The 13,368-nt window shown below is 40.4% G+C and overlaps 1 protein-coding gene across 1 annotated transcript; it reads right to left on the bottom strand.

Moving 5' to 3' along the window:
• Positions 1-3,924: 3,924 nt before the first annotated feature.
• mrpl1 (mitochondrial ribosomal protein L1) lies at positions 3,925-11,879 on the bottom strand (the record flags this gene model as incomplete). The annotated part of the gene is given in 9 exon segments (XM_034216616.1): positions 3,925-4,086; positions 7,344-7,425; positions 7,895-7,957; positions 7,959-7,996; positions 8,377-8,488; positions 8,999-9,070; positions 9,418-9,501; positions 11,350-11,617; positions 11,771-11,879. Coding segments are annotated over 9 exon segments (956 nt in total), but the record flags the coding sequence as incomplete, so codon positions are not given.
• Positions 11,880-13,368: the final 1,489 nt, after the last annotated feature.

The following is a 13,368-nucleotide window of genomic DNA, read 5'->3' as shown; positions in this document are numbered from 1 at the left end:
GGTCGATGAATCTACCACTATTAGTGGTAAAACGGTGCTTGTTGTGTGTCTACGCTCAGCATTAGCTGATGCTGAGCCCGAAACGTTTTTTTGGGAGCTGATCGAGTTGGATGGAACAACGGCTGATGACATCACAAAGGCGTTAATGGAGTGTCTTGGAAGAGATTTTAACGAGGACTTTTTAGGTCAGTGTTTCGTTTCTTTTGCATGTGATGGGGCTTCAGTCATGCTAGGGAAGAGAACAGGCGTTGCTACCCAGTTGTGTAGTAAATTCCCAAGCCTGTTTGTGTGGCACTGCTCCAATCATCGTCTAGAGCTGGCAGTTGGGGATGAGGTCAAGGAGGTCTCAGGGCTCAATCATTTCCAGATCTTTTTTGACAAACTCTATTCCTTGTTCCATGCCTCCCCCAAAAATCAGAGGCAGTTAGCGCAGTGTGCGCAAGCAGTCGGACAGCGTCTCCTGGTGATAGGGCGTGTTTTGTCCATCCGCTGGGTGGCTTCAAGTGAAAGGAGCGTCAGAGCAGTCTGGGAAAACTACCGAGTGCTTCATGATCACTTCACAAATGCTGCAAACGACACGAGCAGGGATTCCAGAGACAGAGCAAAGTACAAGGGCCTGGATGATGTGCTCACATCTGCAACGTTTGTCAGCAATCTGGGACTGATGTACGATGCGCTCACAGAGCTCAGCGACCTCTCTCGGCAACTCCAAAAAAGAGAGATGACACTGCCTACAGCAGATAGGCTCTTAACTCGAGAAATACGAGTTTTTGAATCCATGGTCACCATGCCTGGCCCACACATGACTACAGTTCATACAGCTCTAGCTGAGAAGTCCTTCAAGGGTGTTGCCCTGCGTGAGAATGGCAGGCTTGTACAGATTCATGCAGGTCAGTTTTTCCGCAGTATGGTAGAGAATCTGAGACACAGAATGACTTCCACAACCTCCTCTCATGTCAGCACAAGAGAAATCCCATTACATGGCCGGGAGGCCCGGGACAATCAGCTAATCCAGGACATGAAAGTTATCCATCCTGGAAGTTGGCCTGAAGAGGAGTTAGACGTACAGTATGGGGACGTAGAGGTGCTACGTTTGTGCGAAGTGCTGAAAGTGGACAGAAGAGAGACTGTTCAGGGCTTTCGCGAATACAAGGAAACCAGGGCATCCCGTACACCTGCTGCCATGGAGCCTCTACTGAAAGCAGTCCGAACCATCGCTGTCTCCACTAGTGAGTTTGAGCGGGCATTCAGCTGCATGAACGATATCCTTACTGCAAAAAGGAATGCTCTCTCTGTCAGCCGACTGTCCAGCCTGGTTTTCATTAAATGTAATGGACCATCACTAGGACAGTTCAATCCGGAACAGTATGTGAGGTCCTGGCTGGCAAAGGGAAGGAGAAGTGCTGATGAAAGAGCCTGTCCAGCTCCAGCCCCTGATACTGATGTCCCCAAGGCCTTCTGGAGCCTTTTCTAACAATGTGAAGTATATTGCAAAGCAGCTCACCCAGTGAGAAGACTTTTGGCATAATGTGCCGATTTGTACAGATCCTGGAGATAGAAGGACTTCAGACCAACCAGGGAGTTATCTGATCAGCTTGATGTTCAATGTAACTCTTTACCATGGCTCAGACTTTGTTACTTGCAGTTACAGTTTCTCATTTTAGATTGTGCAAATTTTGCATTTGTTTTTACATGTTCTTTGTTCATGCTCTTTATCATTTTTCTGAGTTGGAAAGTTAGATTGCATCATAGTTTACTTTATACATATTTGTATTCTTCAGTGGTGAAGTATATTGCAAAGCAGCTCAGCCATGTGAGAAGACTTTTGGCACTTTTCGTTTTTCGTTTTCTGAGTTGGAAAGTTAGATTGCATTCAAAATGTACAGAAATACTTAATTTTGTTAAAGCTTTTTATAAAAAATGCTTCTGACCAGAGCTTTGTTTCCTTGTCATTAATGTTGAACACCACCAGAGGGGCTCTCACCTGAAAGGTCTCTGCTTCATGTGTCTTCAGCAGAAGATCTAGACTTTGATTGCTATATTTTCAGTTAATATTGACCTTACTGAGCTTTAGCCATATCCGCTGCCTATCATAAAAAATGTTAAGTACAGTGAACCTTTCTAAAATATACAGTAGTAAAGAGACAAACCCACCAGCATTATAGTAGCCAAATTCTTGTTTGTGGGCTGTATATATAAAATTGACTTGAAAAAGTTGCTGATTTTAGAGTACTGGCACCTTTTTCATTCCAATTCAAGCACTGATTGTCATACTGATATTCTGTACACACTGTGAAGTCCACTGAGACAAATGTAACATTTGTGATATTGGGCTATATAAATAAACATTGATTGACTTGGTTTGGGAACCAAAGGGTTGCTGGTTTAACTATGTACAGCAGGGATTGGCAAATGGCGGCCCGCGGGCCGCATGCGGCCCCCACCTCCTCTTTTTGCGGCCCTCAGATTAATTTATAAACAACGTAATTAATAATTTAAAAAAATTCAATTTTTTATTTTTTTTACTTGTAGTACTGACACCGTCCATTAGACTCCTAGTTACGTCGCGAGCTGCGTAGATGATTTCAAATACCGCGAAATAATCTGTGACGCATTTGTGTGTATTGTGTTTGTTTCCCGGGGAAACCCTCACAAGAAACACCGGCTGTCGTTATGCCTGCTGTAACGTTGAGTTGCCGCTTGTAATTATGCCTTTACAAGCTTAAAAGTTGTTTTTATCATCTGAATTTGACGAAACAAGTTTAATATTCTTAAAACCAAGACTTTGTTTATTTGAAAACAGATGAAAACAAACTGTCACGGACCCTGCCGTGTTATCTATGATTACAACGCTTTTCATTCATAATTTCAACGGGAGGGAGGGGGAGTGGTGCTGAGGAACAGCAGAGTGCGGGCTGACAGGTGTCTGTGTTGACATTCCCCTTATTGTGGAATAAGGGCAATGCAGAGACTGGCTACAAGTGTTTTAGGTTCAAGTTAGACAACTAATGTCTGGGTTAGTGTTCATGACTTCGTGTTTATGTCATCTAATGGTTAATCTCAATACACACACATTTTCCGTGCTTTCCAATAGTTTAAAATAGTTTTATTCCACTGTTCAATACAAACATGCCACTTGTAAAAATGAAATAAAATGTCTGTGAACTGATATTTGTTTAGTGAGCTTATTAGAGGATGTTCCCATTTTTTGGGGATGTTCCCTTTGATTGTAAAATGTCAATGAAGATGTCAGACTTAGTATATTTGTTAATAATTACATACAACACATGGAATTGTTGTGTGTGTGTGTTCCAAGTGAATCTGCGGCCCCCTGGTGGCCAGTACATCAATGATGTGGCCCCCACCACCATCAAAGTTGCCCATCCCTGATGTACAGTATAAGTATGAACTTATATGGAAAGAAAACAAGAGGTCATGATGTCAAAACTGCGTGTGTAGTAAATACAAATATGACGTTCTGTGCTACCAAACTTTCTATGGAAGGGTAAATGGACTGTATGTATATAGCACTTTATCCATTCTTTATGACCCCTCAAAGCACTTTACATTCTACCAGTAATCATGCACCCATTCACACCCCCAGAGCAATGTGTCATATGCTCAAACAAGCTTACATTCACACCGTCAGGAGCAACACGGGGTCAAGTATCTTCCCAAGGATACATCGACTGCAACGGCTGGGATTGAACCCACAACCTTCCAATTGAAGGATGACCACAGTCCCTAGCAGCCACAGTCGCCCGAACACAGAAACATTTTCACAATTCTTATGATGTCCAGGTATTTTGTAAAACAATAACTGTAAAATATAATAATGGATTATTAATAAAAGTAACTTCACCTTGTAGGTTGTCCTCTTTGACTCTACAGGGATTTTTCTTTTAATAAACAACAGATTCAAACTCAGGACAAATACTTTATTTAATAAAGTGAACATTTAAATTGTGAGAACAGCTTTTTCCTCCTCCTGCTGCTGCTCTGTTGGTTTCTGTAAAAGGTCTTCACTCCTAAACCACAGAGCTTCACTGGTTTTACTGGCGATGATCGCCCGCTCGATGAAAGGTCCTGAGGGGAGGAAAAAGAAGAGGAAGAAGAGTGCCATCATTAGTTTGGGGGAAAGGTCGGTGTATGAAAAAAACATTTTTGAGAATAGATTAAAACTATTTTCAAAATGCTGGAAGACATCAATAACACTATTAAAAAATACAAATCAGACTGAAATAAAAAAAGAAAGGAACTTGAAATAATTCACTGATGTTTGGTTCTGCAAAGCCCACCAACAATATTTTTTAAATGAGTTAAAAATAATTTGAGGCCTCTGTCATTTCCTTTTTGGAGAAATGGATGAATATTTTCACTATAAAATAATATATTATATTTTCAACTTTTCATTAGAGGTTAGTTTGCCAATTTATTTTTCTTCTTTGTGGAAATATATTATCTCAAGATAAATGTATTCGTCACACAAAACATATCTGGAGGTGAATTTTCAAGAACATATTAAATAAGCCCTTGTTTTTATATATCAGGATAAGCATAAGTTTGCATGACATTATAAAAAGTTAGGAAACCGCCTAAAATCTCTCTCACCCACATCCTGTCTCCTTTATTCAAAACCAAAGTCCCTGCAGTCTTAATTATCCCACATATTTACTTTATTTACCTTCTTATGAAGTTATTTGAGCATTGTTTCCCCTGCGTTTAATTTTTCCTGTGGCCAGGTCTTTATTTATCAGCATATGGTTGTGCTTTTTGTCATGAATAATCCTCTTTAGCCTCGCTCTTTTCTGGGTTTTAAGAATTTCTCATTAAAGTTTCCCCTTGTTTCTCCCCACGCTGCAGCCATTGTGCAAAGGACTCTTTAAAAGACATTAATGGAAATAAACTAAAACGTAAGTAGCAACATCTTCTGATCCTTGACCACTGGGTGCAGAGGAAATTCAATTCTGACCAGAGTCCTTGTGCCTGTTGGGTCATTGAACTGCTGAACAGAGTAAAGAGGACTCTTTGCTGGCTCTGCTCGATGGCAAAAGCTGGATAATGAAAACTGCAAAGCTTGACGAGTCCCTGAGAGACGCTCACTGTGCAGCTCTGAGGCTTCAGCAGAGCGGTAACATTTCCAGGGTGGCAGGGATGAGGCCCACGGGAATCAACCCGGATAAAAAAGGGACAATCTCTAGTTGACTGTGAGCACTTCAAACACAAGCTGCAGGTGGCTTTCTTTGGTCTCAAGTGAGAAGTGTAATTACTTTTATTTTAAGTTTTTATCTGCGGTCACCTTTGACTTCTTTGTTTGGCAAGTCAGCATGGAATCTCAAAAATGGAAAATATTTTTTAAAGAAGCCCTATTATGCTTTTTGGGGTTTTCCCTTTTATTTCCTGTAGTGTGTTATATAGTTTTTGGGGCATGTAAATGGTCTGCAAAGGCTAACATCCCAAAGTTCCTCCAGAGATAGTTTCTCTCTTTGAGCAAAAAAAGCCATTATTCAGTGGCTGGGTGAAAAGACAAATGCTTGAGTGTCAATATAGTCCTCATTATACAAGATTGTTAAACACCTGAACTTTTGAAAGAACATCCATAACATTCATCTGTTTGCAACTCATATACATCAATATTCCAATTTCTGTATATAGACTATTCTGCACTGTTTCTATTATATTCTATTTGATTTACCTGTTTTGTTGTGTTGCACTGTTGGAGGAGCCTGAGACCTAAGATTGTCATTGTCATAACTACACTGTTGCTATGCACACATGACAATAAAAGCCTTGAAACAATAGAGATTCAAAATTAAAGCAAAATCAAAAAGTTGTTGAAATGAGAACTTCCAGGTCACAAAGGGCCAGCAGTTTTAAATTGTCCTCAATCAGTATTTTTGAAAGCTTTGCAGTTTACTTACACTGTTAATGACTTTTTATTTAGTGAGCTCAGAATCAATTATTATGTAGATCATTTAAGCCTCTCTCTCTAATGGGGACTCATTAGCTGATGATTACACTGAGCATCTTATTATCGAAGTGAAAAGCAAAGCGAATGTGCAGGAGATCACAAATAAATTAACTTCATCATACAGAGAATACTGTCACTGAAGAGCACCGAGTGCATCATCAAAGGTCATTTTCACTCAATAATTGTAATAGAGTCATTCATTAGAGGTATAAATAAACACATATCTTTTTTAAGTTTTAGAGGCCTTTCACAATGAGTTTGGGCTGATCTGAGTGCCAATCTGTTCCAGGCAGGATGTGGTGCATTTTGTAAAAGCAAACAAAACAACCGGATGATTTTATAACAGCAGAATTTAGCATTTCAAAGCTAAACGAGTAATAAGTCCATCTGCGGATTGGAAAGTCATTAAAAAGTGTGCAACAGCAACCACATTGTAATAAGTAGCCACCATTTTGGTACCGTTTCTAGAGGTCATTAAACATAACATGTGATTGATTTGCAGTCTATTTATAATGCTAATAATGAGTTATTTCTTCATAAACATAAGAAGCATTAAAGTGCTGCCTTAAAGGTGGGGTAGGTAATTTTGGAGAAACCAGCTCGAGTGCGCTAGAATTAGAAAATATACAGCCGGAAAAAATCTGCCACTTCCTCACAGAGCCCCTCCTCCAACACACACGAACGCGCACATGACCAATGAGGGCACGAGATAAGTTTGTGCACAGATGGAAAGCTGACAGGCAGGTAGGCCATCCAGTTACTTTAGCCGGGCCGGCTCAGATGATTGGTCGTGCTTTTTACAGTACCACGGCTTCCACAGATGACATTTTTTTATGGGTTTGTTGTCAAAGCACTTAAGATATTAATTGCTATCGGGATGTTAAGAGCATGGAATATAACAAAAAGTGTATCAAGCCGGTTTCTCAAACTTACCTACCCCACCTTTAACTTCCGTCAGTTACAGAATTTCCGCTATATGGGTCCAAGTTACTTGTCTGAGAAACATAACTACTCTCTGTTGGTTTCTAAAAATTCAGTGTGAATAAAAACCAAACCAGAAACTCCATCTGGAGGATACTTTGGGATTTTAGCCTTGGCACAACACTAAAGGAAAGGGACAACCTCAAAAGCATAATAGGGCATCTTTAAAACACTTGATTAAGAAAATGCAAGTCTGGAGGAATCCCAAAGAAAGACAGGCGGCATATCACATCTCCATCAGCTTTTCTCTTCAACAACCAAATACAAATCAATCAACAATGAGTCATTTTAGCCTGAAGAGCTGTCAAAATTGCATAAGAATTCCTCAGCTGCTGGTGATAGAAGGAAAGCAGACCTTTTATGTTTTATTGGCGTTTTTTTGTGAACTTACCCATATCAGCTGGTCGTTGGGAGCAGACATCCAACAGGACAGTTTCCAGGTTGGCTAAGATTTGTTCTTCGGTCATGTCAAGCTGTGCAGAGGAGAGGTTAATGAATTTAATAGATTTTAATTTTTGACCTTTCCATGTTCCTTTTCAAAAAATGCTGAATGGTTTTGAGATATCCGCATTTCAATGTCACAGAGATGGTACGAAACACATTTATAGAAAAAAACAATTCATTCACTTGCCGTTTTAAAATATTTTTTAATATCAGGCTATATTTAAAATAAAGCCCTTTGTAAGCTTAAAAGTAGAGGCGCAGACAAACAAAGGGACAGAAACAGCTGGTTTGAAAATGTGATTTTATAGCTAAAAACACCTAAACAAGTCTCGAACGATTTTATGTTCCTGTTCAGAATAAAATGTATGCATATTTAAATCAGGATTTCTTTCTCGACGTTGCTCCCTTAAACATGCAAGATTTAAGATGTAATCTGCCTTTTGTCTGAACACCGAGTGTCCTCTTTTTGGGGGGTTGTTGGCAGATAAATGTACATACCATCGCTATCTGGGTCCTGACGTAGCAGTCATTCTCCACCATGTACTCATGACCTGTTTTAAAACATTTCCAGCATTTTGAGAATGTTGATGCCGACTGCGCCTGTGTGTCAACAGAGAGAGGGGCCATGAATATATTAGGACTTTAGACATTATGTTGTCAGCTTTATCTTAAAAGCAGGTTTCAAATCCTAAGACCTCACACACACACACACACACACACACACACACACACACACACACACACACACACACACACACCACACACACACACACACACACACACACACACACACACACACACACACACACACACACACACACACACACACACACCACACACACACACACACACACACACACACACACACACACACACCACACACACACACACACACACACACACACACACACACATCACTAACCAGAGAGAGGTACACACACACACACACACACACACACACACACACACACACACCTTACCTCTCTTTCTCTTTGTAAACTTCTTCCTCAGTTTGTTTTCAGCGGTACGATCTTCCTGCAGCATATCTGGCACCGTTATGTAGAAGTCTGCTGAAATCTCATCATCTAAGATCTGAAAAATAAATCAATTTGATAGTATTAAACCGTAAAAAGATTAAAAAGTTTCATTTAAATTAATTTAAATGTTCATATTTTTATTGTGTGCTTCTACTGTGACATGTCTAAATGCATTAATGTTCAAAAAGCTCTTTATGTTTCTCATACTGCCTGTGCTGCTGCACCTCTTTTCACCCTCTGTCTGAAACCAGAGCCCAGTCTGCTCTGATTGGTTAGCTGGCTAGCTCTGTTGTGATTGGTCAAATGCTTCGATATGTCCCGCCCCTTAGACTATCATGTACAATGTGTTGTAGCGCTAGCCAATTGAAGCACAAGTGTTCAATATTGATGTCAATATGTTACTGAAGTAGTCCAATGGAAGCGTTTCAGGCAGGGGGAGTGTGTGGGAGAGAAACTTTGGGATTTTAGCATTTGCAGATAATTCACGAGCACAGAAACCTATATATCACACTACAGGAAAGGGAAAACCCCAAAAAGCATAAAGGGCCTCTTTAATTCCACTCACCGGCTGTATGAGCTCCACTCCTCCAGCGAACACTGCTCCGCTCTCCAGGGCAAATTGAGCTTGATTAGCGTCCTGCAGGGAAAACAGGTGCAGTGTTATCCATTTAAATCCAATTGGGGTGTGCCAGTCTGGCAGACGCCACCAGTGTCATTCATTATGGTCGTTAACATGCAACAAATAAGTTACAACCCACAACCTGTGCTGCTCCACAGGAATATAAATCAAACCCTGCTTGTAGGTCTCTGTGATCAAAACACCCGAGCCCATTCATTACAGACAGACAGGACGACAAATAAAAAGCTGCTGCACATCGGCATCATGTTGAGACAATATTAAAGCAATTCATCAACAGCAAGCAATCAATAGGCTATGAAATTAAGATTCAGTAAGGCTGAAGGGGAAGAAAATAAAAGTCTTACTGCGGTGAAAACTAAAACTTTGTTCATCTCTGTCTTGAAGGGGTGCGGTAGGTGCACCGTGCTGACGAAGGCATCTACTTTTTTCTGTGAGGAGAGAAAGAAAGATTAAATGATCACTGTTTTAAATGTTCAAATGGAGAGCTGTCAATCATAGAACAAAGAAGTAAAGTCCACATGCAGAGGAACACTTGTTATGCGTAGTTCTGCAGCAACAGACAGATGACAGCAAGGCTGTCGGAAAGAATATGTCTGGTGCTCTGTCTGCAGTCCTGGTGCACAAAGTGGTTAACTAAGAGCTTTTCATTCTTTTGTTTGGGTCACACTGTTTTTGCTGATTAACCAAAATTGCTAATACTGCAGCCTGATTAAGTAAATACTGAGATTTGTGGAAGCCAAACATGTCGGCCTTCCTGCTCTATTTTACGGCTCAAGCAACGTGGTTAAAATAAAGCAGCTCTGGACTTCTGGAATACAATGGTATTGCACATTTGACCAAGTCAATTTATGTGGAAAGTCAGCTTTGTGTGCATTCAACAGCAGACTCCGCCATGGTAAAGTGGCGACTCATCTTTGATCAAATATATCCATTGGAAGATCTACTGTTATTGTTAATTAAAGTGTATTCATGTATTTGGGTTTGAATTTGCACGAACATTGGCCTTATAACCTGGATTTACTTATTTGTATTTTTGCCTTGTTATCACCCCATTGACATAAGATTAGATCAAGTAAGATAACCGTTTTCACTTTGAGAGGGCCTACAGTTTAACAGAAACACAAACCAAAATAATAAATTCCTCTAAACAAAAGATTTGTATGACCTCATGAAGGGAGGATTTACTGGATAAGCAGAAAGGGGATCAGGCACCCCAAAACCAACAAGCTACCATATTAGACAGCCTTTATTGTAGTGGTTTAATCGATTAAAAGCAAAATATGTTTTGACATCTGTTGGTCCCATCAGGTCTTAATCCAAACAAGACTGTCAGTCTACTAATAAACGGCAAAGTGGGTGTATGTGAGTGAGTGCCTACCCAATTAATCAGCCAGGCTCCAGTTATAATCTAAAGCTAAGCAAATGTCTACAAATTGGAACCCAATGCTAAGAAAATATGACCACCTGCAGGTAGCTCTGGACCTGATGTTAAAAATTGTTTAGCTATTTAAAGGATTTACTCGGCACTTCCTTTTATACAATCTGAAAACTCTCTCTCTAAAAAGTGACCAGCTTGAAGACCAATCAGAACTGTTGTTGTGAAACATAATAAGATGGACTACAAGGTAATGGTGTGGTGAAAATGACACTTGCGGGGCTTGCTGTTCCGCCCTGTGGGGCTCGAGGAGCGGACAGTGTGAGCTGGTGTCGTTTCCTGGTTGCTGCGTGGGGTCTGCGAGACAGCTCAGCCTGAGCACACACACACTCACAGCCTGAGCTCCGAGTGTGTGTGTGTACGGAGCTCCACGCAGCACCGCGGCTGAGAGAAGATAAGGCTGAGTAAGTGTGTGTGCCGAGCTCCGCGGATTGGTCCATTTGGACTTTGTTACGTCAATATGCCCAGGAAGAAAAAAATGGAAAAAGAGAAATGTCCAACGAGGCGTTCTGGGGCAGCATCGACAGGTCTTTTCTGTGTTAGAGTTTTACTCGCTACAGGGTGTACTTTGAGGGTTTGTGACTCTGCAGACCGTTTACATGCAGAAAGACCTTCATAACACACAAGGGGACGGGTAATAATCAGAAAAGCATGACATGGGACCTTTAATAAAAACTGCAATACATAGGGGAGGTGCATCCGAATATTAGTTCTGAAAAAATAATGGTTACACAAACAACTTCCTACCTAGTAAAGGCACATTTTCCCTCCAAAAATCGAACTTTTATCCGGCATTACATTAACTCAGCTTGTGCAATGGACACAGCTTCAGTGCCGTTACCTTTTTCTCCAGCTTCATGTTGAGCCTCAGATCGACGAAGATAGGCTGTTTGAGGGGGGTGAAGTCCAACCTCTGAAAGGTCTTCAGCATGTCGACGGACTCAGCTGCTCCGTAGTTGGTCCGCGGGTAGAACCTGGGAACGTACACGTCATCCACAGGCGCCCACCCTGTGAAGCCGTAGGGCTTCTGGCTGTCCGAGTCATCGATGACCCTCCTTTCTTTCTTCACTTCCTTCTCTTTGTCCTCTTTTTGGTTTTTCCTCTGTGGCCTAATAAACAACAAGGAAGATGTTGGACTGAGTAGGTCACACATGGCAGCTTATCTGCTGAGTGCACAACATACTGGTTCTAGTGGGTATACATTCATCTGTAGATTAATATACTAAGAGCTGATTTTCTTAAACTAAAGTTTGAAAACTCACTTGACAGCTGCAAAAGTCCTGACAGGCAGATTTCTCGGAGCGGTCGGTGATATGCCTGTGAAGGCCGGACCTCCGGCTCTCAGCAGCTGCCTCTGACATCCTGCAAAAACTGGATGAAGGGAAAAAAGCTGCTAAAGAATAGAAGCATACAGACACAGGGTGCAGATGACAAACTCAATGTAACACACTTAGATGCTGTGGGTAAGCAAATTAAACTGAATACCAGAGGTCAAATGTTTCTCTGTGATATAATAAAATATGTTTCAATGATAAGGAAAAAAACGTAATACCACCAGAAAAGTATCTATGTGAATCTGAAGCAGAATGCATTACATGTAAACATTGGATAAATGTGCCATTATATGCCTTTGAATGAGATATTTGATTATTATATAATGACATTAGGACAGAAAGCTCACTCATATGCAAGATAAAAATGTGCTTTGCAAATTTCACCTAGTCTGTTCACTGGCACTAGTTATGTCAAGGGGCTGCCATCAAAACCACTTTCCTCAAATCTCACCGTCTATGTGAGAGTATAAATACTTCTGTTAATTACAAGCAATACATCTGAGGTACTGCCTGGTTGTATGCCGTTAAATGCTGTATCGTGATGCTGCGGTTGTTGCTTTGTATGTAGCCCCTTCACTAACAAGTGAATTAATATACATAGCATCGTTTTTTCCCTCTAGGTTGATTTCAGACATCTGACAGTTATACATGCACTTGATAATAAGCACATACACACAGTGGCGACTGGTCATTAGGGGCACAGCCACACCTAGTGTCAGCAGAAAGTATTACAAATAATAATTACAAAAGAATGCAAAATAAATACATCTAAAAATATATTTTACGATCATGTTTAATCATCTGATTCATCTGTGTTCTTCTAATTAGTGTCTACAGTGTGCCTATTGAGCCGTTTTGAAAAAAAGAAAATCGCCATAGGGCAGTGGTTCTCTCACTTTTTCAGTCATTCCCCGCTTTGAACAGGTGAGCCTTTTCAAACCCCACCTGTTCCTCATCACTCCAATAAAATGGTAGGCCAAGCTTAAAATGGTCAAATGTATCGTTCTATAACAGGGGTCTCCAACCTTTTAGGATGAGAGCTACTAAAAATAAAACAAGTTGTGAGCTACTTTTTTTTGTTTTTTGCAGTGTATATATTTAGCACATTTTAACATTATGACATGCTTACCTTTAACCTTTGTGTGCTGTTTGGGTCTGTGGGACCCGTTTTTAGTGTTTACTAAAAGAAAAATGTATGTAGTTTAATTATTTTAACCTGCTTTATTTGGGGGTGGACCTCACTTGCTCTAGGGGGGTCCGGGGGGATGTACCCCCGGGACGTTTTTTTTTTTTAAATGTTGAAGTTAAATGCATCAATCTGGTGCACTTGTGAATGTATGGATACAGCTCTCAACACTCAGATGAAAGGGAGCTGTATACTTTTCAATAATCCAAACATCTTTAGAATATGATCACAACCAATAACAAATAATTTAAAGTTGTTTATTCTTATCTTATCTAGTTAGCATTCTTTTCTTTTATTTTAGCATATTTTACTGATCACTCCCCTTTTAAACTGTTTTTTT

This window comes from Gymnodraco acuticeps, unplaced genomic scaffold, assembly GCF_902827175.1.
Source record: "Gymnodraco acuticeps unplaced genomic scaffold, fGymAcu1.1, whole genome shotgun sequence".
In the NCBI taxonomy this organism is placed as follows: Eukaryota; Metazoa; Chordata; class Actinopteri; order Perciformes; family Bathydraconidae; genus Gymnodraco; species Gymnodraco acuticeps.
This window is presented reverse-complemented; position numbering and strand designations above follow the sequence as displayed.